General features: G+C 45.4%; 11 protein-coding genes across 11 annotated transcripts; 6 read left to right on the top strand and 5 right to left on the bottom strand.

The window, feature by feature from the left end:
- Positions 1-249: 249 nt before the first annotated feature.
- On the bottom strand, positions 250-1,934 carry TGAM01_v210561 (hypothetical protein; the record flags this gene model as incomplete). Its single annotated transcript, XM_018801122.1, has 8 exons — positions 250-400; positions 477-596; positions 653-742; positions 800-905; positions 958-1,276; positions 1,339-1,479; positions 1,545-1,653; positions 1,705-1,934. The coding sequence occupies 8 exons, from the start codon at positions 1,932-1,934 to the stop codon at positions 250-252; spliced, it is 1,266 nt and encodes a 421-aa protein (XP_018665954.1).
- Positions 1,935-5,020: 3,086 nt separating this feature from the next.
- On the top strand, positions 5,021-7,615 carry TGAM01_v210560 (Pro-kumamolisin; the record flags this gene model as incomplete). Its single annotated transcript, XM_024550826.1, has 8 exons — positions 5,021-5,274; positions 5,330-5,420; positions 5,611-5,950; positions 6,007-6,127; positions 6,190-6,419; positions 6,471-7,309; positions 7,389-7,513; positions 7,570-7,615. The coding sequence occupies 8 exons, from the start codon at positions 5,021-5,023 to the stop codon at positions 7,613-7,615; spliced, it is 2,046 nt and encodes a 681-aa protein (XP_024404434.1).
- Positions 7,616-8,290: 675 nt separating this feature from the next.
- Positions 8,291-9,289, bottom strand: TGAM01_v210559 (hypothetical protein; the record flags this gene model as incomplete). The annotated part of the gene is made up of 2 exons (XM_024550825.1): positions 8,291-9,051; positions 9,148-9,289. 2 exons carry the CDS (start codon positions 9,287-9,289, stop codon positions 8,291-8,293), a joined length of 903 nt encoding a protein of 300 aa, XP_024404433.1.
- Positions 9,290-9,707: 418 nt separating this feature from the next.
- On the top strand, positions 9,708-11,093 carry TGAM01_v210558 (hypothetical protein; the record flags this gene model as incomplete). The annotated part of the gene is made up of 5 exons (XM_018801119.2): positions 9,708-9,941; positions 10,001-10,023; positions 10,086-10,202; positions 10,273-10,832; positions 10,888-11,093. The coding sequence occupies 5 exons, from the start codon at positions 9,708-9,710 to the stop codon at positions 11,091-11,093; spliced, it is 1,140 nt and encodes a 379-aa protein (XP_018665951.2).
- A 905-nt stretch (positions 11,094-11,998) lies between these two features.
- TGAM01_v210557 (elongation factor 1-gamma) lies at positions 11,999-12,761 on the top strand (the record flags this gene model as incomplete). The annotated part of the gene is made up of 2 exons (XM_018801118.1): positions 11,999-12,052; positions 12,147-12,761. The coding sequence occupies 2 exons, from the start codon at positions 11,999-12,001 to the stop codon at positions 12,759-12,761; spliced, it is 669 nt and encodes a 222-aa protein (XP_018665950.1).
- Positions 12,762-13,307: 546 nt separating this feature from the next.
- Positions 13,308-14,352, top strand: TGAM01_v210556 (hypothetical protein; the record flags this gene model as incomplete). The annotated part of the gene is made up of 3 exons (XM_018801117.1): positions 13,308-13,917; positions 13,974-14,136; positions 14,196-14,352. 3 exons carry the CDS (start codon positions 13,308-13,310, stop codon positions 14,350-14,352), a joined length of 930 nt encoding a protein of 309 aa, XP_018665949.1.
- A 729-nt stretch (positions 14,353-15,081) lies between these two features.
- On the top strand, positions 15,082-16,283 carry TGAM01_v210555 (oxidoreductase family protein; the record flags this gene model as incomplete). Its single annotated transcript, XM_018801116.1, has 2 exons — positions 15,082-15,676; positions 15,742-16,283. 2 exons carry the CDS (start codon positions 15,082-15,084, stop codon positions 16,281-16,283), a joined length of 1,137 nt encoding a protein of 378 aa, XP_018665948.1.
- Positions 16,284-16,447: 164 nt separating this feature from the next.
- On the bottom strand, positions 16,448-16,717 carry TGAM01_v210554 (hypothetical protein; the record flags this gene model as incomplete). The annotated part of the gene is made up of 2 exons (XM_024550824.1): positions 16,448-16,597; positions 16,709-16,717. The coding sequence occupies 2 exons, from the start codon at positions 16,715-16,717 to the stop codon at positions 16,448-16,450; spliced, it is 159 nt and encodes a 52-aa protein (XP_024404432.1).
- Positions 16,718-17,973: 1,256 nt separating this feature from the next.
- On the bottom strand, positions 17,974-18,799 carry TGAM01_v210553 (hypothetical protein; the record flags this gene model as incomplete). The annotated part of the gene is made up of 3 exons (XM_024550823.1): positions 17,974-18,326; positions 18,387-18,424; positions 18,477-18,799. The coding sequence occupies 3 exons, from the start codon at positions 18,797-18,799 to the stop codon at positions 17,974-17,976; spliced, it is 714 nt and encodes a 237-aa protein (XP_024404431.1).
- Positions 18,800-21,045: 2,246 nt separating this feature from the next.
- Positions 21,046-21,949, bottom strand: TGAM01_v210552 (hypothetical protein; the record flags this gene model as incomplete). The annotated part of the gene is made up of 4 exons (XM_018801115.1): positions 21,046-21,087; positions 21,135-21,400; positions 21,731-21,746; positions 21,797-21,949. The coding sequence occupies 4 exons, from the start codon at positions 21,947-21,949 to the stop codon at positions 21,046-21,048; spliced, it is 477 nt and encodes a 158-aa protein (XP_018665947.1).
- A 1,428-nt stretch (positions 21,950-23,377) lies between these two features.
- Positions 23,378-24,900, top strand: TGAM01_v210551 (hypothetical protein; the record flags this gene model as incomplete). Its single annotated transcript, XM_018801114.2, has 3 exons — positions 23,378-23,742; positions 23,916-24,455; positions 24,525-24,900. The coding sequence occupies 3 exons, from the start codon at positions 23,378-23,380 to the stop codon at positions 24,898-24,900; spliced, it is 1,281 nt and encodes a 426-aa protein (XP_018665946.2).
- Positions 24,901-27,657: the final 2,757 nt, after the last annotated feature.

Below are 27,657 nucleotides of genomic sequence, written 5' to 3'. Positions count from 1 at the left end.
GGCCATGTTCAAAGGAACGTCTTGCTTAGCATGAAATTTGCTAGAAGGGATCTCCCAGTTGATCCGGGGGCGAAAACAAAAAGCAGGTGGACATCAGAAAGCGAGGCGACATCAGAAAGCGAGGCGACATCAGAAAGGGAGGCGATATCAGAAAGCGAAGCGACAACATCCAGTGTAGCGACAATAGACATCGAAGACGAAAGTACCTGGTACTAGATAGTATATGCTGTAGTCGCCACTGTTAATACTTTAGCTATCATCTCGTAGCTCGAGAAGCAGGTTTATTACGCGGGCAGTTTCGACATTGTCCACACTTCTGAATAAAAGCTCCGGGGATATCTCCAGAACATTGCCACTTGGGACAACTTTGCCTGTGTTTACATCATCATGTACCGACTGGCTATAGGTAAAAATAGCACAACGGTCCAGACAGTGTATCCATAACATCTGTAATCTGTATAGGCTCACCAGCATACCCCAAGTCGATATTGTCACCCAGCTTCGTCTCCCTCGAAGGGGGCGTGTTTGCCCAGGTGATGTGACCATATTCCCTGCCCCCTAGCTTCTTATGCCGTGATTCAGGATCAACCGCTTGCCTGCAAAAACATCTATGAGCAGCTTTGAATGCGAGCGGCCGTTTACAAGCACTTACCATAGAGTCCATATCCGGTCTACCATTGCGTGGTGCACATAGAATGCTGGATCGCCAGGGGAGGCATATATGTCACCTCCAGGATCGCCGCTATACATTCGAGTTCAGAACATCTCGTTACGTCGCCAGACAGCAAAGAGAGCTTACCCAATAGTAATGTGTCCAGCGATGTGCGGCCCGACAATCTCATTGCTGTAAGGCACGCCTTCTAGTTGATACCGAAACTCTTCGATATTTGGCTGCCGCAAAATGTCTATCAACAATGGTAAGTAGTGATATTCTCTTTTACACACGAATTTTCTCACTTAAAACAGTTGTATAGTTAGCGAATCGAGTGTTATAAGTCGAGCCGACATCTCGCTTGAGACGTCGAGGATTATACGCCACGCTATCGCGCGGGCCAAGATTGATTGTCATATTAGCGAATGGCCCTTTGGTAACAAAGCCGCCTCCAAGGCCGGGAGGCACCCACATCCCGACTCCGGCGATAGGGAGGTCATTTGGTGACTGGCGGATACGTCCATCGTGAGGGACAAAATCTCCATTCCCTCCCAGGCTATAGGGATCACCGTTAAATATGGGAGATTTTTCTGGCGCTGAGGAATATTTGGGCCAGTCCCAGTACTATTTCTGGTATCAGTAAATGCCCGGAACGAGTGTCCGCGCTTCATACAAGATATACATACAGGTTGGTAACCCTTGTAGCCACATTCCTCCCGCAATGCACGCTCATATTCATGTATCAGCCAGCGATGCCATGGTAGAAAATTTCCAGTGAGGTGAATAGACAGTGTTTGCTGGATGTGAGCCGCAACGAAGTCGTCATACTGTAATAGCTTGAGTCAGCACAGCTTGCGGATGGTGGTGTCAATTGTGATTGGATGCCACAGACTCGAGACCTCGCTCCAGGCACCAGACTTGCGGGAGATCGTGGCGGTAACTTCCGAAGACACTTCACAGCGTTGATGTAGTCTAATCTTTCGGCCTCGGTAAGAGATCCGCTGTGATGATGTTAGGCTGAATTCCAATTACACGGTGTGTTATTCACATACTATTCGCGGCGAAACACAATATTCTTTGTTGTGCATTGAGTACTCTCATTTCTCGCATGAAGTTCAGCTTCCCTATTATCAAGGAACTTGAAAACCTTTGCCTGTATATCTTCAACAAGACACCCTAGGTCCTGTTTGTCTTTATTTTCATGGTCGATCGGTGGCACGTAATGCCCTTGGCTGGGGACTGCCCCGAGAGTAATGAAGACTAAGATGAAAGATAGTCTCATATTCAATGTTTTTAAAAAATTATAGTAGATGTGATGAAATAGATCAATATAATGGCATGCGGTCCTGGGTATAAATAGGACTGATTGGCGTTCTCACCTTGGGATAATACCTACTTAAAGCATTGGTTAGGGAGACGTGCAATATGTCTCACTTTCAGGATCTTTTTAAATACATGTGAGGATTCATTACGGGAAGTGAATCCCTTTTAGTCCGAACTGCTGGTGAGACGGTCTCACAGTCTCTTGGAGATGGATAGCGACACGTCATCCATGGCATTTCTTCCACGGTCGACATCCAAGACACGGCATATTTAGCCACAGGTGGTGGTATAAAGCAGGTATACTTTGTTCCACAGGAGCACGCTACTTTGCTACACATATGCATCTTGGAAAATAAAGCAAGATATGGCCTAGCTAAATATCACGACAGACTCCAAAATCGCGTTCATTTGGGTGTGCATTTTGGAGTCAAGTTGGCACTATAGGTATGACACAAGAAGCAATACGGGCTCTGATTTTGATACATTTATAGTCATGATGTACACCTTGATCTGGACCACATCCGAGACTTGCTGTTTTGAAGCTGTGCCACTTGTTTTACTTTCCAGACGTCACACTTGGGCAGAGAGCTCGAAATAAGCTGTAACACACCTATTGGACCCGCTAGTGCGCATCTTCTTCACAAAACAACGTCATTCTCTTTATCCTTTGCAGAGTAAGACAAAGGCAGGCATGTTCCCCTCTCTCTACTGCAACTAATGTAGACCATGCCTCTAATAGCAGCGCTTGAATAGATACTCGGGTAATGTGATGACGATGAAGTAGCAAAACGAGATAAAAAGGATATCGCTAACTATACCGTGGAGTTGTAACTATCATGTAAAAAGAGCGTGGCTGTGCTACCGTGGATACCGAAAATTAATACTTCCTGGCCATATACACGATCATTTTTGGGGCTACATGCTTCTTGGAGATTATAACAGCAACACCATTTTCACACCATGATTCCTCTTGAACTTTGAGGGATGAGAACGGGATAAAACGCACAAATCGATGCGCTGTTCGTAGGCGCGCAGTATCATATAGGTCAAGATCGTTTGCAATATTTGGAAGAGGCTGAATTCCTTCAGCGGGTCATTTGACTTAGATGTAAATTTGGCTCATTTAGTAACATAGACTCTTGTTTAAGCAACAGAGATATGAGTAGAGCAGTACTAAGTGACTTATTTAGGGGTACGTGGTATCTTACCTATGCAGTATCCAACACTACCTCTATAGAGACAGCATTATTGACAATAGTTTGTTATATATGAAGTATCCTATTATCAATCAGCAATGAGAGCGTGTAAGATGCAAAACGACTGACTGCAAAGAAGTCAACATAAACCACGAGGTTGGGCTGGCTTTTAGTAGACAGTTGCTAAACTACGAGAATGATCCACATTGGCAAGCTATGCTTGAATTACGATGAAAGAATACTATGCTTCAAGTGTTGCTGATGTATTATCCTTGAATATGAGATTCACGACACTGGATTTCTGGGTAGGATATCGAAGTAGAAGGCCGCTTGTTTCAAGAAGGAGGTTGATGGGATTTGTTGATAGGATCTCAAGGTTTCCAATCATTTATGGCTTGACGGATGTTCGTAACTGATGTTGCATTGCAGTCTTCAATAAACGTATTGTATCTTGGAGACTTCATTCTTTAGGTACCACATGTGTTCTTCGCCAGACGTCCTTAGTCTCCGCATCGCGAGTAAATTGCCGCATGGCCCCGTTGACCCCCTCTCTCAGATAGATAGCCTGCATAGAGTCGGTGATACATATGCCGACATCGCGGGAGTTGTCGACATGAGACCTTAATGAGAAATCATCCCGAGAAGCCCGTAGCTTCAAACGGAAGCTGCCGGCCGGTAATATTGCGCTCGTGATGGGATGGAAGACATATTATTCGGTTGTTGTATCAATGGAGATGGTGTGATGAACACACAACTGGCTAACGCTAATAGACCTGCCAAGACCTCTTTCAGTATGATTGAGAATTATAGTGTTGATTTAACGTCGTGATACCGAAGGAGGGTAGTAGTGCTAAGAGAAGATGGATGCAAGCTGCAGGTTGTTTGTAGATAAGAAGACGTAGTTGTTGCACATAACGTGATTATAAAGAGATTACCAAAATGTATGAACACTAGTTTCCACGAGCAGTCTCGTATTCAGTGTTGTTATCTACATCAAACCAAGGCAAAAGTTGTAGGGAACTATCCTATTCAAGAAGGAAGGGATTGTCTGATTTGAACGATGAGGGGTTAGCTACGAAAGTTTATAGCTTTGTGCTATGCGTGACTAAATATTCATGTTGTGAAATCTAGAGATAACGCTGTTGACGGAATAGAGGGGCAAGAGCACGCGCATAGCGCATAATGAAGACTTGGCATCTGTTTTTGGAAAGGCGAGATTCGAGTATTGGATTTCTCCGCTAAAATTAACCTGATTTCAAGTCACTCTCTAATATCAACATTACCTATGATTCAATAGCGCCATATCTGCATGTATGTCGACTGGTTCGTTGGGATATTCAGAGGTGCCTACGGTTTATAAGAAGTGGAAGTTTAGAATGACTCTATATTATCCCTACCTAGGTACAATTTCGTCTAACATAACTGCTGATTTGCCAAAACTAGTTGCCTGTCTTTGTCTTTTTCTTCCTTCACATCTTGAAGATATTATGACTATAACTAGAAGATGGGTTTAAAAGATTGATCGGCATATCTCATCTGTAAAGCATTATAGAAATACTTTAATAGAGAGCTTAATACAGGTATGCATGGTCGCAATCGCTCCTATATCCGGCTAAAGTACAGGGATCCATTATCTCTACTTGTATCATTTGACACACCTTGCCTAATGTACCTTCCACATCCAGCAATACCCTGTTCATGTCAATGCAACAATTGCTTCTTGTACCAAGATAGAGCTATAGACTTAAATAATGTTCTATTCTGCCTCTCTTACGATGCTTTTCATAGCTGTATACTGTAGTATCTCTATCTCTTTTGGTAGAGTCAGTTCACTTGATAGAAGACGGCAATGTTGTTTCGTTCTCTCGTCGCTGCTTTTGGCCTTGGGCTGGCCCTTGAAGTTGTTGCAAGTCCTCTTTTGCGCGACAAAGCCCCAGGCAAGCGTGATGTTCCCAACACGCACACGCTCCATGAACGGCACAAGCCTCGCATAACCCAACATTGGACTAAGAGAGAAAGATTGTCTCCCAAGACTGTTTTGCCGATGCGTATCGGCTTGAAGCAGCGCAACTTAGATGCGGGGCATACTAGACTTATGGAAATGTTGGTGATGCATCTAGATAGGAGCATAAGAGTGACACTAACATTTAGAGTATAGCTCTACCCCAGGTTCCACCCATTACGGCAAACACATGACCTCGGAGGAGATTATCGACTTCTTTGCTCCTGCGCAGTCCAGTGTGGATGCTGTCATTAATTGGCTTGTGTCTTCCGGCATTGAACGACAACGCATTAGCCAATCAGCTAATAAACAGGCAAGTCCTTTATCTTACAAGCCCGGCTATTGCTGAGGCCTTATGCACAAAGCTGGGGCAGATAAGCGACCTTTTTAATAGTTCATTTTTATTGGTTCAATTTCTCTAATGACTAGCATTGCAGTGGATTCAATTTGATGCTGCGGCCGAAGAGGCTGAAGACCTTCTCATTACCGACTTCTATTTCTGGGAGGACAGCACAGGCTCGCACAGAGATATTGCCTGTGACGAGTATCATGTTCCCACCCATATCCAGGAACACATTGACTATGCTACTCCGGGCATCAGAATGCGAGAAAATGGAGCCTTGAAGCGAAAGCTCAAGAAGCGCAGAGAACAGGTCCCCGGACTTAGGGACGGCCCAATTGCTGAGAACAACATTGCTTATATAAGTGCTGCCAACGACATCCCTGGCGTGAACTCCACCACTTGCAGCACGGTTATTACTGCTGATTGTATCCGCGGTGAGAGGCCCCATAATCGCATCTAGGGTGCTTGACTGGGCTAATGTACAGCGTAGTTCAGTACGGCGTCGTCAATGGCACGACTGCTGCCCCTGGAAATGAGCTGGGAATTTTTGAAGCCCTAGACGATCATTATAGTACAGCTGATCTTGATCAGCTCTTGGCGAATCTGTATCCGTAAGGACCCCCCAATGATATCCCATGCAAACTACAAAAACCCGAATCTCATACTGTTGCAGATACCTTGATATCCCGGCAGGGACATATCCCGAAAACCGACTTGTTGATGGCGCCATTGGGTCTTATGAAGACATCGTGGCCACTCTCGGTCCTGACTGGACCAGTATTGGAGCGGAATCTACTTTAGACTTCCAGGCCTCCATCCCGCTTATATGGCCCCAGACAACCGTCTTGTTCCAGACAGATGATGAGTACTGGGAGATTGTTGGATCTGAAGGTTTCTTTAACAGTAAGATAAATCCATGGTCTCTCGTTCACATGTTTAGCTGACAGAGCCAAGCCTTCCTTGATGCTATTGATGGCAGTTACTGCACATACAGCGCATTTAACGAGACCGGCGATTGCACCGACCCATCATGCGCCGATCCTTTCTACCCAAACACCAATTATCCTGCGCCTATAGGATATCAAGGACAGCTGCAATGTGGCGTGTACAAGCCTACTAATGTGATATCTATTTCTTATAGCGCCATTGAAGATCTTCTTCCCAATAACTACCAGTACCGCCAATGCAACGAGTATCTGAAGCTTGGTTTGCAGGGGGTTACCGTTGTTATATCCTCAGGCGATGATGGCGTTGCCTCTCACTTGGGTTGTATCGGCTCTAACGAGGAGCCCACTGTAGGGACTATATTCACACCATCCTTCCCCCAGACGTGCCCTTATATCCTCACTGTTGGCGGTACCGAGCTGAGGCGGCCGGACCCTAGTGCACCCCCGGTTGAGTGGGAGATACTCGAAGAGGTTGCTACTACTCAATTTCCCAGTGGTGGTGGTTTCAGCAACATCCATGAAGTCGCCGATTATCAGAAGGATGCCATTCAGGCGTACTATGATCAGGTGCAGGCTTCGTTGCCATTTAGCTCATACAACCAGATCATTGTCAACGGCAGCTTCGACAACATCACAGACGTCAATCAGGTGTATAACAGTGGTGGCCGAGGCTATCCAGATGTGGCGGCTGTGGGAGAGAATCAGATTATTGTCTATGGAGGAGACTATTACACAATTGGCGGGACCTCGCTTTCGGCTCCTCTTTGGGGTTCTATACTGACTCTCATCAACGAGAAGCGCATTGCTGCAGGCAAGAGCACGCTTGGATTTGTGAATCCAGCTCTGGTAAGTGCTGCTGTACTTTAGAGTATTTCCGTTGGCCATAGAGGCTTCTTCATGACTGCTAACTTTTGACTACTCTTAGTATGCGCATCCGGAGGCATTTAAGGACATCACTGAGGGCAATAACGACGGCTGTAGCTCTCCTGATGAAACAACTCTTTGGGGTTTCCCCGCCGCTGCCGGATGGGATCCAGTGACAGGACTAGGGTATGATTCTGGAAACTTGTCTGTGTAATTTGACTCAGCTGACCTAAAGTACGCAGATCTCCAAACTTCACTGCTCTTGAAACGGTTTTAGTTGGTCTTTAGATCCAAATCTAGAGTTGAGGAGAAGCCAATGGGATAAGCCCATATTTGGCTCCAGATAATTTAGGTATAGTTTCTTATTCTGTATAGCAAAGATACCTTATATAAGAGAGTTGTTATATACCTAAATCTAGTTCTAGATTCATGCAAATAAAAAATTAGGTTCTGGCTTGTTGAATGATTCTGTACTTTTCTAACTAGAAAAGCTCAGTAGTTTATTGTTTGTATTAGTTTTCTTTTCTAAAGCAAAGAGCAAAAGTAAATATCAAGATCTATAGGCAACAATAGTAATAAATGTCACCAGAAAGTAAGACTTAGCAATGGTATTGCAATCTTAATTCCGTGTTCACAATTGGATATCTAGGGTTTTTTAAATGAGCGTAAGAAGTGAAATTATGTATCCAGTTGGTTCCCTGGATCGTGGTGGCTTGTGAGGCTTGTAGATCGAGCTGATCGAGCCTTTGATGTCGTGAGCTCGTATGGCTCGTGAGCCAAGCTGATCGAGCTCCCGTTGATTGGTCCTTCGGACCATTCTACCTCGTAGGCCCCGTTGTTGCGACCATAAGAGTCGGATCGTAACACGAAGCCCAAAAGAAAGCAGCCAGAGGTTTTGCTCTTTCAGATTGGAACTATAACGAGGGCAGACGTATCTGCTTACGCAGTATAGCAAGGGAGATTTTATACACTGCGTTCATGCCTTACTTTTCTCCAATAACTTGTAGACTTGAGAAGCTGGTGACAGCCATTAATTACCCACGGCCACTTGGTCGCAAATGCGTCTGTGACCTCCCATCCCTGAGAGTCCCACGGGGCTCCCCATACAATCATACCCCCGTAGCCATCTGCCACCGCCTGGAAGCCTCTGAGGTCACGGCACAACTCCTTTTTGTCATAGGAACTCTCGTCGCGACGTAGCAAGTTGTCCCGAATCTCGGGTAACGGCAATGTATCAATCCAAGGGTGATGACTTGTGGTGAGCTGAAGATGAGTTGGTTTCAGGCTTGGAGGTAGCGAATTGCACGCTGAGACACCGACACTTGCGGAAGTAAGTTGTGACCGAGAACCAGGCGCCATAAGCTCCCTTGTGACCCCAATAAATCTTGCGTTCGTCACTAGAGCTCTCGTCGTATTAAACTGGACTAGGTTGATCAGCATGTCCGTGCGAGGTGATCCGTGGAGGAAATATTCATGCGCTTTGGCGGTGAACTGAAGGATGAACTGCTCGGTCCGTTCAGAATCTGGCTCGCAGGCTGTAAATGTACTGAGATTAAAGGGTTGATTGTTTCGTGAGTCATAAACGGCATTGCTCGCCCAGAGACTAGGGACGGCTTGGTCTTCGCTGAAACCGCTACAGGGAATGTTTGCTACGCCAACAGGTGCAGAACGGCCTTCCTGTCGTGGGCAGAAGAGGTAGCTCGTCCTGGCTTTGATGCGCTGCCCTGGCCCTCGCCAAATGCAAGGTCACGGTCAGTATGTGGACAGTACGGCCCCGATTTGCAGGCATTGGCCAGAGAAAGAAAGAGGGGAGGACTTACGACGGGCCTTCTGATGGATACGATCTTGAATCTTCTTCCTCGCTTTTGGGTCGCTGGTCCCAGTCCAATCATTGCCCGGGCCCGCATAGGCTTGCTCCGGCATGAGTTGGAGCGGAATGAGGTTGGAGGCATTACTGTCCATTCCACCGAGTGATGCAAACGGACAAGCGATGCCATGCAGTCATTGAGTGATTTTCTCTGATGACTCTATGCGAGCCACACCATTCTTCCATTGCCTGAACAAGAGCGAACTTGAGGGACTTTGAGGCGTGGCGACTATAGAGGATGGACTGTCCCATACATAGACTGTACTGTATTCTCCGGACCGACAATAATTCCCCAGGAAGATTTACGCCGTATAGCGCATTTCCGGCGATTGCCTTGCGTCGCGCTAATGCAAGCTACTGACGCGCTAAGCAAGCCGCAATTGGCAATTGGCAAAGTCACCCGTCAAACGGAGGCTTTTCTACACATGAGAAACGCCACTTGCCGTCAATGATACAGGCAACAAACGGGCCAATCACAAAAGTCCCATCTACGTCTTCTTTGTACATGAGTACATGAACATGTACTTTTATATAACCCGTGTAGGCTCCTGTGGTGAGGCTACCCCAACTTCTCGTCCCTACAGCATAGCAGCATCCTTTTCAAGGACGAAAATCGCCCACGCCATGGCTCACAACGAAGCGGCCTGGATTGATTCTCCCTCAGAGTATCCCTTAACCGTCAAGGGTGCTCCCAAGCCTTCAGCAGGCCCTGCAGAAATTGTCATTAAGGCTGCTGCAGTTTCCATCGTCAGTAGCTTCCTTTGATGCCTTTCCAAAGCCACCACGAAAACTGACTACTATGTTAGAACCCTGTCGACTGGAAGATTCAGTATGTCCTCTAATTCTTTTTCGATCCCACATCAATGTCTCCATATCTCTAACATTAAGTAGGATCCATGGCAGATATCTGTCACAGTACCCCTTTATTCTCGGCGAAGACGCTGCCGGCTTCGTAGAGGAGGTTGGCGTCGGTGTCAGCCGGTTTAAGAAAGGCGACAGGGTCATCGCGTGAGTTTCATTCTGCATATTAATGGCGCTTCTTTCATAGAACCAAGTGCTCACTTTCGTGTCAATATAGCCACTGCCATGGCCTAATGACGAAAAATCCAGCCAATTCCGCTTTTCAAACCTATCCGGTCGCCATTGATGCCTTGGTATCCCCAATACCCGACTCAATGACATTTGAGCAGGCTGTTGTTCTCCCCCTCGCCATTTCAACAGCTTGCGCCGGCCTATACCTTGAGAGCCACCTCAACCTGCCACTGCCTTTGACTGATAAGAGTGAGAAGAATGGCAAAACCGTTTTGATCTGGGGCGGTGCATCATCCGTCGGCGCAACGGCTATCCAACTTGCGGCCGCCTCGGGAGTGACTGTCATTACTACGGCGTCCTCTGCCAATCACGGTTTTGTCAAGTCACTTGGGGCCACCATCGCTTTGGACTATAAGTCGCCCACCGTCGTTGAGGAAATCGCGAACAGTCTCAATAAAAATGACTTCATCGGTGTGTACGATGCCATAGGCGAAGATTCGAGCTTTGATAATATATCTGCAATTCTTGATCGACTTGACATGGCAGTGCCCGTTGCTAGTGTCCTTCCCAGCAATAAGAACACCGAGCGATTTAATCCTGTGTTTGGTTAGTACTAACTCAACCGCAATATATATTACGATTTGCTAACCCCGTTCTATAGTCGTTCCCTTTGACATCATTCAAGCGCCCAATCAGCACATTGGCGAATGGATCTGGGAAAAGTTCATTCCTGAATCTCTGGCTAATGGTTCGTTCAAGGCTAAGCCCGATCCCTTCGTAACTGGTTACGGTCTGAAAGACATTCAGAGCGCTATAGATGTGCAACGCAAGGGTGTTTCAGCGAAGAAGATTGTTGTTACTCTTTAAAAGAGTTTGAATCTTACTTAGCTCAAAGGTTTCTCGATCTTGTTCAAATTTACCCACGCAACTCTACTGTGTACTTATCCTTAGATTCACTAATTTACATTACAACGGTAATATAACATAGTGTAACCTAACGTTCTCGTTGATGCCGATATAAAGTAAATGTAGCTTCAAACAGTCGTCATCTCGGCACAGCACAACGCCACTAGGACGCGCTCACTAAGCAAGATTTGATGCTGTATGTCCCAGAGGGTAACCCACCGAGTCATATGGCCACACCTAAGAAGAACAATAACTGAACTGCTGCGATTTTCGATCCATAACTCACAGCTGCTGTACATACTCTAGTGTCCGAATTTGACGCTAATGCGAGCTACTGACGCGCTATGAATGTAAGTCATGGGTTCTTATCTAGATGCTGGCGGCTACTGACGCGCTATTCCAAATGCAAACGCAGAACCTATGCAAGTTACTGACGCTCGATGCTAGTTTATGATGTCTCTGGGATGTGTTGGTAACACGGCCAGGGCAGACTATTTTGCACAACCCACAGAGGACTTCTTCTTCTGTTTAGTGCTCCACATGCATTACAAATGGTGTAGTCGAAAGTCATTTCCGTTGTGGATGTAAGTGGCCAGGCAGCACCGTTACCATAGGTACAGCTCATGTGAAATTCTCTGGCCACTTTTCAAAGAAGAAAAAGAGGCCAAGAGAGCGGGCGAGAGAAAAGAGGAGGAGCTTATGGAGAAACGAAAGTTTGTCTTCGCCATCTTGATGCCACTACCGGAAAGCGAGGCTATAAAAGCATATAGCATAGCACCTATGTTCAGGATCAATCCAAAATCTTCACTTCTACAGCTTGAGCATATCTCAAAATCCGCAAAGTGTAGACGACTCTGTCCGCCAACATGAGCTCTATCGGAACTATCTGGACGTACCCATCTAACCCACGGGCTATGAAGGTACGGTTTCCATCTGCAAATGCAGCTTTCTGTTTCTTGTTCTTATTTATCCCCGTCTTCTCCTAGCATTCTCGCCTACTTACTTCCAGATCAGATTGAGGCCGTAGCGGCAGTAAACGGACGGACGGTAGACTATGCTCCCAATTTCGTCATGGGCAAGACGAACAAGTCGCCTGAGTTTGTCAGCGATTTTCCTACGGGAAGGGTTCCGACTTTCAAATCTGCCAAAGGCCTCTACATTTTTGAATCAGATGCCATCGCCCAGTATGTCGCCGAGTGTGGCCCCTCGAGTATCCAATTGCTAGGCTCCACCGTGGAGGAGCGCGCTATTATTCGACAGTGGATCGGTTTCGCCGACCACGAGCTTTTTGAGCCTTTGACGACTCTGATTCTCTGGAGGTACGGCATGGCCCCCTTTGACGAAGAGGCAGACAAGTCCGCGTTTCAGCGCCTCATCGCCTCCCTTGTGGTGTTGGAAAAGCAACTAGAAGGTCGTCAGTATATCGCTTCGGAGCAGCTTAGCCTAGCGGACATCTCCGTTGCCGCTAGCCTATACTGGGGATTTGCGCAGATCATTGATCGGGCACTTAGGGCCGAATACAGCCGTACAACGGAGTGGTATCTACGGGTCATTCAGGATGAAAGTGTCCATTCTGCTTTTGGCGAGAAGAACTTTATTGAGGTTAGGAACAGTGCTATTTCCAGGTAACTGATAGACACTGAGGTTAAACAACGCATATTACATAATATGAGACAATGTTGATATTGCGTATACACTATGTGTAAACGAATCTGCTTCAATATAAAGTGCTGCAACCATGATGACCATTATTACACATATTCTTGTGAATTCTTGTAACTAATGATGCCATGGTAGAATATTCTACCTATAGATGCACTTGGAAATCTGTATATAGAAAAAGGGGGAACGACGAAAGGTCGGCGAAAACTAGCAAGTCCCATAAGGTTATTCGCTCTCCCGATTATCTTCTCACCCCTATTTTTCGGTTGAGCTATATACACAATCCGCACTGAGTGATTTATAAGCCAAAGGAGATTCTTTCAGAAGGGTTGACTATATATATAGCGTTAGGAATCCATGGTGGTGCTCAGCGGGGATCATCCTTCATGAATAACCAACAACTACAATTTCCCACCGTCTACTTCTAGCACGCTCCATTCTCGACATCAACTTTATTGTGTCTTGCCCCATCTTATACACATTCGCTATTGGATTTTCCTTGTTTGATTCAAAATGTCAATTACCGTGGGCATCGCTGGTCTTACTGGCAAGTTTGCTCAGTGCGTGGTGAAGAAATTGCACGCATGTCATAATGTGACGATCAAGGGCTTTTGCCGGAATCCGCAAAAGCTGCCACAGCTGGCTATGGAAAAGTATAAGATCGAAGTCATACAGGGCGAATTTGATGATGAGCAGGCCATCCAAAATTTCGTTGGAGGAACTGACATTGTAATATGCTGCTACTTTGGCAACACTGATGTCATGACTCGGGGTCAGAAAATTCTGATCGATGCCTGTGTGAAGGAGGGCGTCCCACGGTATCTACCAAGCGACTTTGCAGTCGATTACACTAACATCCCTACTGGAGAACTGTTCCCCAAGGAGTCGGCTCAGATTATTAAAGACTATCTGGTGGAAAAAAAGCTTGCGGGGGTGCATGTTCTGGTCGGTGGTCTGATGGAAACATTTTGGAGCGAATTTTTCCAGATCTTCGATTCCAACACCCAAACACTCATCTTCTGGGGCACGGGGAATGAGAAGTGGGATCTGACGACATACGAAACTGCTGCTGCCTATGTTGCAGCTCTGGCAGTCGACAAGAACGCCTCCGGTGTTTTCCGATGTAAGTTGAGCTGAGGCGTTATAACCAGTCGGCATAAAATCAGCTAACAAGACTAGTTCGGGGAGACGTCAAGAGTGTTTTTGATATCAAGGAGATTTACGAAAAGGTCTATGAATCTCCCCTCCACTTAAAGCGTCTCGGGTCTCTTGAGGAGCTCTACAGTACAGTCAAGGAACGATTTGAGAAGGACCCGAACAACATTATGGCATGGGCTCCCGAGTAGGTTGGCCCGGTTGTCGTCACTCAAGAGCAGTATGTGTACTAATAGTAAACCTTAGTTGCTTCGTATATTGGTGCACAAACGGTGTTGCAAGCCTTGGTGACGATCTTGATAACAAAAAATACCCTCGAATCGTCCCAGCCAATATGGAGAGCTTCTTGAAAACTCACAAGAGGGCAGATATTGCGGTTGCGGATCGCTATATTGGCTTCTAGGTAGCCAAATTTCGAGGTGGTCGAGTGCTAGCTGAAGAGCATACGAGTCATAGAATACTTCCACAGCAAGCTAGAATTCGTTGTTTGAACGGCCGGCATTATCGTCATTACTTGTCGTAATAGATATAATTCAAGTAAGATTGCATACGATCGTGTCACAATTTTATTGGTCAACTCCACTGGGTTTGTTAAAGCTGCTGCGAGCTAGTTTCAAGCAAAGTAGAGCTGGCTCGATCCGACATAGGCGAGCGGATCTTGAAGCCCTCGAAGTCTCCACCTATACTGGACTATTGCACTACACTTATGCCTGAAACTCTTGGTCCCCGTGCTGGATCGTCCGGCTATTTGGGGCAACGTCATCGGAGGGTCCGGCTTTGCGCCATCCTTCAGATTCCGCTAGCCCACCCTCTTCCTCTAGCGCGTCAGTGGGTTGCAGTAGTACCAACCGCTAATACGGCGAAGTGTCGAATGTTCCAATTATGATATGCGGCTCCTAATGCTTAAGAATGAGCTGTGTTGCATGCTGTGTTACATATTGATCCAACATAAGCTACATGACACAAAGGTGCTATGTGCTTACTGAATCGGGCTGCGATAGGTGTATCGGTATTGATTCAGGGATTACTTGCTACGCGTATATAATCGATGAACTTCCTGCTGGGAAAAGAATTGGTGAAACAATCATCTCGGTTTCAAACTCAGTTTCTCTCCCCTTCGTATTCTAAAGCAATGACTCCAATCCGGCTGGGAATCATCGGCCTGTCTGGTACAAATCTCAGCAGCTGGGCTAGCACAGCTCATTTGCCTTACCTTCTCTCTCCCCGTGGTAAAGCTCAGTACAAGATTGTCGCCGTCTGCAATTCGAGCATAGACTCTGCACGTTTAGCGATTGAGATATTCCAGCTTCCACCTGGCACTCGACCATACGGCAATCCCCACGACCTGGCTCAGGATGCCAACGTTGACCTCGTAGTATGCAGCACCCGCGTCGACAAGCATTACGAGTCCATCAAGCCCAGCATCATCGCCGGCAAGGCGGCCTTTGTGGAATGGCCTTTGGCATCGAATGTTTTCCAGGCGCGCGAGCTAGCTGAGCTGGCCAAGGACAAGGGAATCAACTCTGTAATTGGCCTACACGGACCCGTCACCGCCCCTGTCAACGTTGTTCAAGGACTCTTGGAGCAGGGCCGCATCGGCAAAGTTCTCAGCTCTGAGGTAAAGGCGAGTGCAGGTACGGGTGACTACCACGCAGTTCCAGAGTCCTTGAGATACTTTACCCAGTCTGAAGTGGGAGGAAACGCGATTACGATTGGATTCGGTCACTGTAGGTTTTCATTCTTCGTCGTCAGATTTAACGTCACATGCTCGTTGCACTGATGCAATTTTTAGTATGGGACATTTTGCAGTTTGCTCTCGGGGATGCTCAGGACATTTGTAACCGACTTCAGCTGCAGCAACCTGAAGTCGGGCTCACCTCTTCGAGTACAGGCATGGTCGTTGAGACAGTCAAGTCAGACGTGCCAGACCTTGTTTTCGTGACCGCCTTATTAAAAGGCGAGAAATACATCCAGGATGGCGCTTCTCTCTTCGTCAGCTTCCGCCGTGGTCCGCCATTCCCTGGCGAGCCCCATCTGACATGGACTATTCACGGAGAAAAAGGTGAGATCAAGTTTATAGCCGAAGGCGGCACAACTCCGCGGACTATAGCTTCAAAACCCGTCAAGATCGTATTGCACGACTTTTCCACTAAACATGTTCAAGTCATTGGCTGGAGCTGGGAGGCTTGGTGTCAGGAACTCCCAGCCGCGGCCCGAGGTGTCGCCAGACTATATGAAGCATACGCCCGTGGGGACAATACAGCGTATTTCGACATTCAGCATGCTTTGAAACGCCATGAGCAATTAGAAAGTATCCAAGCTAGTAAGAATTAAATTACATATCTTAGCAACCAGGAGCTATAGTTACAAGTAAAAACCTCAAATTTATCAATATTAAGCTAATGTCTTCCAATGCAAATTTATAAAGAGAATCTTATAATGGATTTTATCTCAAGTCATAAATCAAGTTATAGCTTAATTTAATTGTAATAAGTTGTTTAAATCTGTTCTTTGAGTTTCTTGTTCTGTTGATACAAGTTTAGTAAATAAATGTTTCGACAAACCTTTTGTTCTTGATTTCGATTGTCTTTATCATTATATTTAGAGGTAATAAAAACATTCCCCAAGAACAGACATGCCACAACACACTGTAAATTTGTATAATTAGAGAGAAGGTTCCAAGGTTTTCTCCAAGTTTTGATCTTTTGGCTGGTAGGAAGAAAAAAACAAGTATATCATCTGATATTCATTGTACTTACCAAGATCATGAACGGAGTAATAGATATAAAGGCCCAAACAAGTCCGCTCTATATTTCAATCAGTCTTAGTTGCTATGATTTTGGGATACTTCGCTACCTTTGCACTCAATTTGACTGCCATCTTTGTAGCCTCTGGAAGAGTAGATATCATTTTGAAGTCGCGCAGTGGGGATGATTCTGAGATTCCCGAGATATTATTAAAAACAGAGGACATAATCGTCATAGCCACAGTCCCACCAAAAGGGATTGCCACAGCCATAATAGCAACAACAGCCGCTATGTCATTCGGAAAGAGGCCAATACCATGTAGCGTCCCTAAATACTTTAATATTAGTTTTTGATGATTCAAAAGCCTCTACACGTAATACAGTACCTGGCATAGACCGTAGGCCAGCCCCTGCTCCTGCAAGCACTAGCAACCCGCTAATAGTAGGTGTATTCTCTTTGTGTAATGCCCATGGCAAAATCCCAACAGCGACAGCCTCCAAGATGGATCCAAATAGGAGTGGAACGAAAGTTTGTCTTGGGTAGTAATTACACATTCGCATAGCCAAGTAAACGCCTGCTCCCATACCTGGCGTATAGAAAACCAATTTCACGCCTGCTTTGTCTGGATTCTCGAGCTCAACCATAGTGAAGTAAAGGTTAACGTAATACAAAACCTGCACAGATTCAGTCTAAAACTCATGTACTTGGAGGGCAGTGTATCTTACTGCGTACATAGAAGCCCCCGTTGCGAAGTTGATATAGAAAAGAAGCGAAATATCGCGATTGTTAACGAGATTCCATGGGATCATTGCCTTTTGATGGGACCATGTGAGGCTGAGACGGTTCCCAGGAGCCAATAGATACTCCCAGCCGAGAAAAGAGAGACTGAGAATAATGCCAAAGCAAAGAGGGACCATAATGGCAGAGGAATTCCATTGGTAAATAACGCCAGCCCATGTGAGAGATAAAACTAGCAAGCCGAATCCCAAGAGGAAAAAGGCTTGACCACCAAAGTCAATGCTTTTTAATCTGCGAAAGAAAATCGTTCTTTTCCTTTTAACACGACCATCACTATTCGTGTTTGAGAGTGCTAAAGGGCCAATGAGGTCCTTTCGTAACAGTACGAATATGAGGAGTATGGAAGCGATGCAGATAGGAAGGTTGATTCCAAAACACCATCTCCAACTAACATTTGTTAAATACCCTGAGATATCATTCAGATCAAGTATTAGAAAGAATTAAAGAAATTTGGACTTCAGCGTGAAGAAATAATAGGATCACTCACCACCAATAACTGGACCAAGGCCGTAAGAACACCCTGCGATGAGAGAAAACACCGTCCAATTTGTAGCGTGTTCTTCCAGACTGACCTTGTCAGCAAGAATTACTTTGATGATAACAGTGAGTCCGGCACAGCCAATTCCTTGTAAGGCACGACCCAATAAGAGCATCGCATATGCAGTTACCGGAGGTCCAGCACAGAGCGCACTTCCAAGAACCATGATAATAAGCACGGCTTGTATTGCAACGTGGCGGCCAAAGATGTCAGCTATCTGGCCCCAGAACGGAATGAATGCGGCGTTAGTCAAATTGAAGGCCGAAGTGATCCAATTCATCTGAGCGATTTCATCTTTTGAGACTCGTGTGTTAGTACAGTTGCATTTTTATACAGAGGATAGGTGGGTTTTACGGAAATCTTGGGCGATCCAAGGCAACGAGCTAGCGACTCTGATAAAGCTTAATTAATAAAATTATTATAGATGACATCGATATTACTTACATTGTGGCGTCCAGAGCCTGGAGAGCAAATGGCAACATCAAGCCAACGATGAGTTTCCAACGATAAGTCCGAGAAGCCTGACGTTCAAGAGCGCACGCATGGCATGCCTGTATTAGGCCATCAGCTGCTCGATACGGATTTTCAGTAAGTAATATATTTCTAGATCCTCCCCCGTCAGAATCCAACCGCAAGCGCGGATGCTCAGGACCTGCATGAGTACAAGATAACCTCAAGTCTGGCTTTGGTAACCTAGCGTCTGAGGTGTTCGCCTCTGCAGTCGACGACAATAGTCGACGAACCGTGGTGTAGAGATAGGTAGCCATGGGAATAGTACGGACTGATATATAGGGTCAAATCCGACGAATTTAGACGCACAGCTCGTAAATACACTTCCAAAAGATTAATAAGTGGGATGGGGTAAACTTTGTTGTTTAACATCAGGCGCGACTTATGCGGCAAAATAATTTCATCAAGAGACTTACAAGTCTTTTATAATTGATACATGGAATTCATCTTCATAATGCGGTTCCCGAAGACCGAGAGGATGTATACGCAATGTAGTTTGTTTCTGAGCCCACAATAAGGCGAGACGGCCCAGTGCGAAACGATGCGTCACTCGCCAAGACCCGAGCGCCGAAGTCTTGGATCAGTTAGGTTAGGCTCACCTATATTGACCAATCGGGGTGGAATAATTATATACAGTACGACTTGCCAAGACCCGACTCACGAGATATGAACATCCACTTCGGGGTTATTAGGGGACACCTGAAGATATCTTAATATAGCTGTTTAGTTATAATGCATGTCCTTGTTGGGTCCACCTTTAGTAACCAACGCAGAATAAGATGGGTGGAATAAAACGACCACTGGGGAGTATACTACCTTCCGAGTGTTGGGGTCAAACCACTGAAGTGTTAAAGTTTCATGTAAAATCATTACAACACTTATGACATGTACCATACATCGTCGTAATGTGGCTTCAGGTTTTTAATATCCCTGTCTTTCCATTCAGCATTTAGATTGACTCCTGCTGGCTAAAGTTTATGCCGAGTTCTTCTAATTGTTTTCTATCATCGAAGTAGTTAGGAGAAGCCTTTTGCATGCGCAATTCAAGTTATACTTCCAACAAAGAGGCAGAAAACCCTATATTGCAGTGAACTAACTTAGGAAGCAGGCGGCGTATCCGGAATAAACAAACCAAAGTAACTCCTGAAGTCAATATCGGTCATTGTCTCCAGATTGAATGAGCTCAAGAGGTCAGATGATGGATATAAAAGTTCATTATCGAACCCGAGAACCTCCTCCGTGGAAGTACCAGTCGAAGGAACCTCACTTGCTCGTTCCAAGTCAAGTAAACTCTGCTCCTAACACAGATTTAGTTCCAGGTAGCTTGAAGCATGACCATTGATATGGGTTCTACCGTTGATGTTCTCTGGACTTGTAGGCTTGTAGAGAGATCCTTGTCTGTTGAAGAATGGCCAAATATTTGACTTGCTTCGTCATTATGGTGTGTTGGCTCAACAAGTTTAGAACAAGATTTTGTTAGCTTTTGAATGTATTCTTGCGCTATATGCGCAAAACGCGAAAGATGACTGCCGGGAAGAGCACCATGAGAAGCGTGTTCCAGGAAATTGAAGTGACCAGAAACAATATTCAGCAGCGTTATGTTACTCTGGGTATCTGGATGATTAGGATTGTGAATAACAAAATCGAAAAGGATGAATAGCGCCGATAGAGGCATAATAGCGAGGATGCTGCGCGTACTAGTTAGCACACCGTCAACAAAAAAATGTTTATCTAGACACCCACAAAATCGGTGTATATGGTTCTATATCAACAAATCGAGTTAATTCGATGACTGTTCTAGAGGCAAGTAGAATATTCTTCTTGCTGGCTGAGCGTCTTGCTCCATTGGCTTGATCCAGATACAGGGTCAATCTTTCCAAGGCGATGATGAGATGATAGTAGTAATACTGGGTTTGCACCGCTACCAGTCTGGTGCGTCGTTCTGAAAGACGCACTGTATGATGTTTCTCTAAAGGTCGAAAATCCAACGGGATAGATACGCGCCAAGCCTCAAGTAATTCGTGGACGTAATCAATGGCTTGTAATTGAGATGCTGTGGGGCCCATGAATGCATTCACGGAGAAAAGCGTTTCGTAGGCTACCGAGAGAACTCTAGAGAACCTAATGGCAGATACAAACCAGTTATATTCTCCAAACATGGACTCAGGCACGGCTGGAATTCTGCATCCAATGTCATAATCAGCAATGGTCTGTAGCTCCCAAAAGTCTGTCAGCTTAACATTGCAGAACATTGAAGCAAAATGATATCTTACGGAGCTGCTCCTGGCTTGAAAAGAGTCTTGTTTCTCCATATGATAGATGACCCAAAATGTTCTGTAACAAGTATCTGGATTCTCGTCTAGGACGGACGATTTATGATATCGAAGTGCTAACACCAATCGACAAGCTTGTGCAAGAAGAGTCCGGTCAACTTGGAGGCAGCATGCATTCATCGCGAAAATTGACTGAAGTGGCGCTATATTAGTTATGACTGTCTATTGTATTAATCGTCTTTGACTTGGTCATGTACCATTGCAGTAAGCGCCTAGATCTGTAAGCGTTGGAAGCGTTTGCTCATCACGACTCACTAACCTGAAGACTTGTCAACGAAGGTGTCAAGACCAGCATGCTGGCCACTTTCCCTAGAGAAAAGCGAAACAGTTGCCAGGCTTGGCCTTGTCCAGGCTCAAATGAGCCCCCTCCATTATGCTGGCATCCAAGTGCAAGAACAGTATAATAAAGAGCAGCGAAAGAGCTGTCAGCTTCAAGAATTTGGTGCAATTTAAGGTCCAGCGATTTCCGTTCAAACTCATCCTGGTCAAGGAAGGGATAGATTGGATGGATGGTATCGAAGTAGTCTATACCTATGTCAGTGGTTGTAGAGCATGCTATCGGATGTTAAACCAACGTTTTAAGTAGATTGGTGCTTCTTCAGGCACTAAAGACACTTGACATTGTGATCCAGACAAACATAGTGTAGAGAATTCTGCATCTGCTCTTTTTAAGAGACGAGTTTGTAAGGTCGTGTCTATAACATCAACTAAATATCGAAGTTCTTCGTTGTTTGTTCTCTGCACAAGGGAATCTACTTTCGCGTCGGAGAAAAATGCTAAACCAGAGCTAGGCACTAGCTCATTGACCGGAATTAGTAGCACTCAGGATTTAGAAGTATTCCGCGTATAACTTACTACGATGATCATGAATCTGGTTATCTAGTTAAGGTATTGACTCGAATCGCGGGAGTTGAATCTTACCTTCAACACAGAAAACTCATTGTAAAGCAAAGCACTTTCCACAGATTGCTCTATCAGATGATCGATAAAGAGGCCCGACAAGCCTTGTTGAGACGCGTAAGAAGTTGGATAGGATGCGCTCTCAGTAGCTGCAATCTTGAAGCGGCGCTTCATGCTGCTAAATTGGCAAGGCTCGTTTCTCCTCTGAACAATCTCATGGTAAGAATAGTATTAGTCTCTGGAGAGGCATAGCTTACCAAGCAATTTTCGCATTGAAGCGCTCTCTCCGATCGCATTTCAGGAGCTGAGTGAGATGGTTCAGTAAAGAGTCTTAGTGTTCTAGCTTTTTTACTAACTGAGAATGCATCGGACTTTGCGCCTTTGACATTGATCGCACGATTTGTTGATTCTGGCTGTATAAACAGGCATTCTGAAAGCTGAACTGAGATGTTCGACTTAATCCGCACAGCTAGCGGATAAGGGATTTACTGTGGTAGGAAAAGGAAAGAAACCTAACGATTGTTTTAGTATTTTTTGGCTTTTCTTTTCGAAAAATAAAGTAAAAGCATGTAAGGTTAATAAAATAAGATTATAATACTATACTTATATAGCTAACAATTATTAATAAGCTTCTAAAAGTTATTAGTAACCTGATTGGATTCATGTTGCTTTAGTGTGGTGTAATTATTCCGTGAATACGCACATACATACCTACCTACCCACTCTGGTAATACCCCGCCCTGTGTACATGCAACTCAGCTTCCAAAACATCTCATCTCCGCTGTCTCAACATCCCTATGAAAAAATGCAGGCGTACTAGACGAGATGAGCGAATCAGAAGAAAAAGGAGATTCCAAAGCGGATATGGGGGAATCTGTCTCATTATCCGCCTCCGGCGAGAAGGAAGCCAGTGAAGGTAGGTCTGCAAGCAGGGGGGAAGAGGCCTTGCAGAGGCTAAGTAAAGAGGATCAAACACAGTTTGAGCTTGCACAAAAGGGCATAGACGACCCGAAAACCATCCTCTCCAATGTACTTACCGCTACTAACAAGCGAAAGGAAGAGTGCGAAGAAGAGATGGAAACTGGTAATTAAAGGGCAGACAATAAGTATAAGAGACATTGTTAAAAAAACTTAGTGCTTGGGTTCAAAAGCTATTAGTGTGCATAACGCCTCCGATACTTTAATGTATAAATGTATGCTCATCGCTGAATTCTCTATAGGCTATTGGTGAGGTTATCATTCAATATGATCCTATACATACAGCAATACCCTGGGCAGCTATAAAACTCATTATGCAAGCCACCATCAACGACATCGAGATCTTTGGCCATGTCCTCAGCTCACTGGAAAACATCAGCAATCTTGTTACTCAGTGTCAACTTATTGAGGTGATATACCTTACGGACAAGAGAAAGCAAAGGTAGGTGTACTGCTTACTTTCAATTGAATAAATGATGATAGAGGGACTTATCATGCGAAATATAACGGTGGCGAGCTGTTTGGTCAACTTTCGGAATGCATAACGGACCTCTACGCCACCATCTTGGGATATCTAGCAAGGATTAACGAATACTAAAAAGCGACGTCGTTTCCAAGAATAATATGAAGGCCAAATATGAACCCGTCGAAACTGCCCAGGCCAAGTTTAGGCGCCTTACGGAGATTTCAGGAGCTCAAGACTTCGGGAGCGCTGTTGAAGGTATCCAAGGAATCGAACAGCACCTTAAAGATAAGGATGAACGGGATCAGATGGAAATGCAGTCCCTTAGAAATGCCATGAAGGATTTGCACCAACCCATCGATCGCGTTGACAGCTGTCTTGGGCAGATTCAAGATGGCATTGAGCAGCAGATGCGGACGCAAATCCTCAAGGCCATTTCCACCATACTATACGGTGTTCACCACAAAACTGCTAGCAAAGTTCTCTTGGAGGGCTCTGGCAGATGGCTTTTAAGAAATCGACTTCAGTGATTGGAGAAAGAGAAGTAGTTCATCTGTGCTATGGCTTCACGGCATTCCCGGCTCAGGAAAGACAAAACTGGCGTCTTTGGTTGTGGACGAGGTTAAAGGAAAAGAACACATGGCCTATTTCTACTGCCTAAGAAATCCGGCCGAGCCACACCGAGCACAATGCGATAAGATTCTTGCGAGCTTTGTTCGCCAATTGGCAAGCCTCACACCAAGCGATCCGATATTGCCGCCTGGTGAAAGAGCATTACGAAGAGGCTATCGAAGGCTTTGTGGGATTCGAGGGCCAGGTTTGGACATCAGACGAGTGTGTCGAAGTTTTGGTCCAGCTTGTCGACGAGTATCCTGCTGTGACATTTATTCTAGATGCCATGGACGAAGTGGATCAAGAGGACAGACAGGAACTCTTAGATGCGCTCAATCGTATTCTACAGGAGTCAAACTCTCTTGTCAGAGTATTCATCTCAAGCAGAAGCAATTACGACATTGCTCTATATCTTAACGGGACGCCGAATATTTATATCGAAGCCGATGACAATGCTGAAGATATCTCAACATTCATTTACGAGACTTGCATGTACCATTTGAAGACCAAGCTAAACATGACTCTTAGTGACACACGACTTACGTCTGCAAAACTACTGCATGGAAAACTCACACCAAGTCTACGAGAGGAAATTACTAATACGCTTGAGGAGGGAGCCAAGGGAATGTAAGTCCCTAGTCTTTACTAGAAGACAGTATTGCATGAAAATTGTTCTGATCAGTCAATCTTTATCAGGTTTCAATTGGTCGGCCTTCAGATCCAGTCGCTAAAAAGGGTCAAGGTGGCTGCTGATCTGAAGGCGCGTCTCGGTGCTTTACCAGATACACTTGAGGGATCGTACTGGGAAATTTATCAAGAAATCCAAGAGTCAGGAGAACATGCTTTTGGACTCGCCAACTTCACTTTCCAATGGCTACTGTATGCGCAAGAATCCATCTCCCTTGAAGCGCTCGCTGTGCTCGCGTGCACAAAGTCGAAATCCGAATCTGAAACTGCCTTTTCCAGCGATGAGGTCCTGGACGTCTGCTCAAATCTGATTGTCACTCGCCAGAACTCATTTGACTTTGCTCACTTGTCTGTTCGAGAGTTTTTCGAGCGACTACACAACTGAGACATACATAGCTATCAGTCGGAGATAAGCCACGCCGCCATTGCAACCGCTTGCTTGCGATATCTTAACTTGGCTCAAGTTGAAAACAGAGGGGATGCATTACGAGAGAAAGTTATGAATAGCTTCATGAAGAAACATGGGTTTGGTGGTGATCCCAATGAGCAAAAGAAGGAGAGAGGCGAGATTACGGCAGAGAAGGACGACGAACCCCTCCAGGATGAAGTGAATGTCAACGTGAAAGAAACTGATGAAATCAGTGACGGAGAGGCCTCCACGGGCCAAGATGACGAAAAAGATTCGGAAAAGACAGCTAAGAAAATCGCTAAGTGGACCGAGAAAATTAATGACGAGCAATTATACGATATGAGATTCGAGATCTTTGCAGTGGTATCATCTGATGATGTTTACGGCCAGCCAAACGAATACGCTGTAACCTGGGTGATTGATCATATTAAGAAGAGCGACAAGCACCGGTTGGAAAGCCCTCTCGCCTACCTGATAAAGGCTTTCATGCTAGAGAAGAGCAGCGAAATAGGGGATTCAGCCCACAAAGTTTCCAGAGCCTTTCACGTGTGGAGCGCTCTAATGAGCAGGGTTATCGGAAACTCGAACCAAAAGAAGCTTCTTGGGTCGGCAGCTCGATTACCGCCAAGTCCAATATGGGTGACCTGTCAAATGGATTGGCTCGAAGTTGTTGAGTATCTCTACAAATGCTCGTATCCTGGTATTAACGACGGCCGGAGCATGGCTTCTCTAAGAAGCTCGTTCGATAAATTTAGCGAGCCGATCGTAACGGCGGCAAGGGATAATGATACCGAGGTGATCACCATTCTTTCAAAACAGAATTACGGAGGCCAAGAGGTTGCGACGCAGGCCTTTATGAGCGTAGCTGGTGAGGGACATTGTGAATCCATGAGTCTCCTTCTAGACCTTTCGCTAGTGTCAATAGATAAAGAGGGACACAATGCTCTATGCTCTGCCTGCGCCGGTGGGCATCTCGGCGCGATTAGTCTCTTGCTTGCAAGGGTGCTCCCACTGGGAGAGGCGCTTTTATGCTCTACAGAGCGGTTTTGCACCAGCATATAGAGGTATCAAGGTTCCTGATAAGTAAAAACCTTGGCCTGGATGGTCTCTCCGCCACACTTGTCACTGCCGTATCTAACTCGGATAAGGAGTGTGTGGATTTCTTGTTGCAGAAAGGGGCACAAAAACAGGGAGTGGCACTTGTGCGAGCGATCCGAGACAAGACGTCCATGACTGCGCTAGAGTTGATAAAAGCTGGCTACAATGTCCATGGAAAGTATCTACAAAAGAGACGGAGTGCTCTACATTACGCGGCGTTGTCGGGGCAACCCAAGATTGTCGAGGCCCTGCTCGAAGCCTCTGCTGACGTGAATTGTAGCAATGCCGATGGAAGGACGCCTCTACATCTGGCCGCTTTATAAGGGCACGATGACTGTGTTCGGCTGTTGATGAAGCATGGGGCCGATGTGTTGTACGAGGATTCTCAGGGAAGAATACCCTTGGATTTGGCGGAGGAAAGAGATTTTGCTGGGGCGGAAGAGATTATTAGGGAGGAAATGGAGGATTTGTTAAAGAGACTGACGACTAAAAGAGATGCGAGTTGGAAGGTTTGACTGGAATTCAAAGACTTTGAGATGTTGCTTATGTCTTCTATATAAATGAAATGCTCGGGACCATTGATTTGGGAAACGGCTATTCAACATCCCTCATTAATATGAAATCTGTAAAATAAATGAATAGATTGTGAAGTGCCTTATATATTTTTACATACTAATAGAAGGTAGCAGGATATGGAAAGCTGTAGCAGGATGGGCGAAGAGGCAAGAACTATTCGAGGTTCGAGGTTTGGACCTAGATAGATGGGGGCTGAAATCTACCGAGAAACAAGAGAGAGGAATGTGAAGTTCCCATCCATTATGAGGGGTGGCGGGTGCTATGGCTTGATATGAGGCAGCCCTGCTTGGCACTCGGATTTTGTTGCAAACGGCTTCAGCAGGCCCCAAGCGATAGAGGAGCCCTATGGAGCTCCTGGGTAAGGGGGCTTGGGGGGACCCAGAGTTTTGTGATAAATCTCTAGTTATCTTGGCTTCTGGGAGAAATGTGCTGCGGCTCATTCGGTGAGCTTTTAGCTCGGCTACCTAAAATAGTACAGCTTCCGAAAAAGGCAAAAAAAAAAAAAAAAAAAAAAAAAAAACTTGGCAGGCCGATCCAACCAATCGGCAGAGCTTCACCTTTAGTCTTTGTTGTGAAATTCGACGATCGCTTCTTAATTGCAGCGACGTGGCTAGGCGCCTGGATTTATTAAGCTCCTGACATGCGGAGAATTAATCTCCGCTCCGCAGAATTGGTTAATGAGTTTGAGACTCTGTCATACAGTCGATGTTTGAGTTTCCCATCTCGGGCCCTGGACCAATTCTAGGTCAAATTGAACAGCATCACTGCTTTGTATCAGATTTTTAGTAACTGATATCCCTCTCTAATATGTCAAACTTTCTTTGCATCAATAGATGCATCTATTTAGTGTAAAGAAGAGTTGATTAAGTCGCTGCTCGCCAAGCCAGTAATATAATAACTGGCAAATCTCCAATCAGACATTATTATATGTTCTGCATCATCATGCTCTTCATCAAATCATACAAAAATCTATCAGTATAGCATTGAAACCAGTATAAACCACCCACAGAGGCTCTTTGCGCGATTCCACAGACATAATATCTCAACCGTGTCGTAGGA

This window comes from Trichoderma gamsii (genome assembly GCF_001481775.2).
Source record: "Trichoderma gamsii strain T6085 chromosome Unknown Scaffold_65.2, whole genome shotgun sequence".
In the NCBI taxonomy this organism is placed as follows: Eukaryota; Fungi; Ascomycota; class Sordariomycetes; order Hypocreales; family Hypocreaceae; genus Trichoderma; species Trichoderma gamsii.
The sequence above is the reverse complement of the archived record's forward strand: the minus strand, read 5'-3'. Positions and strand labels throughout refer to the sequence as shown.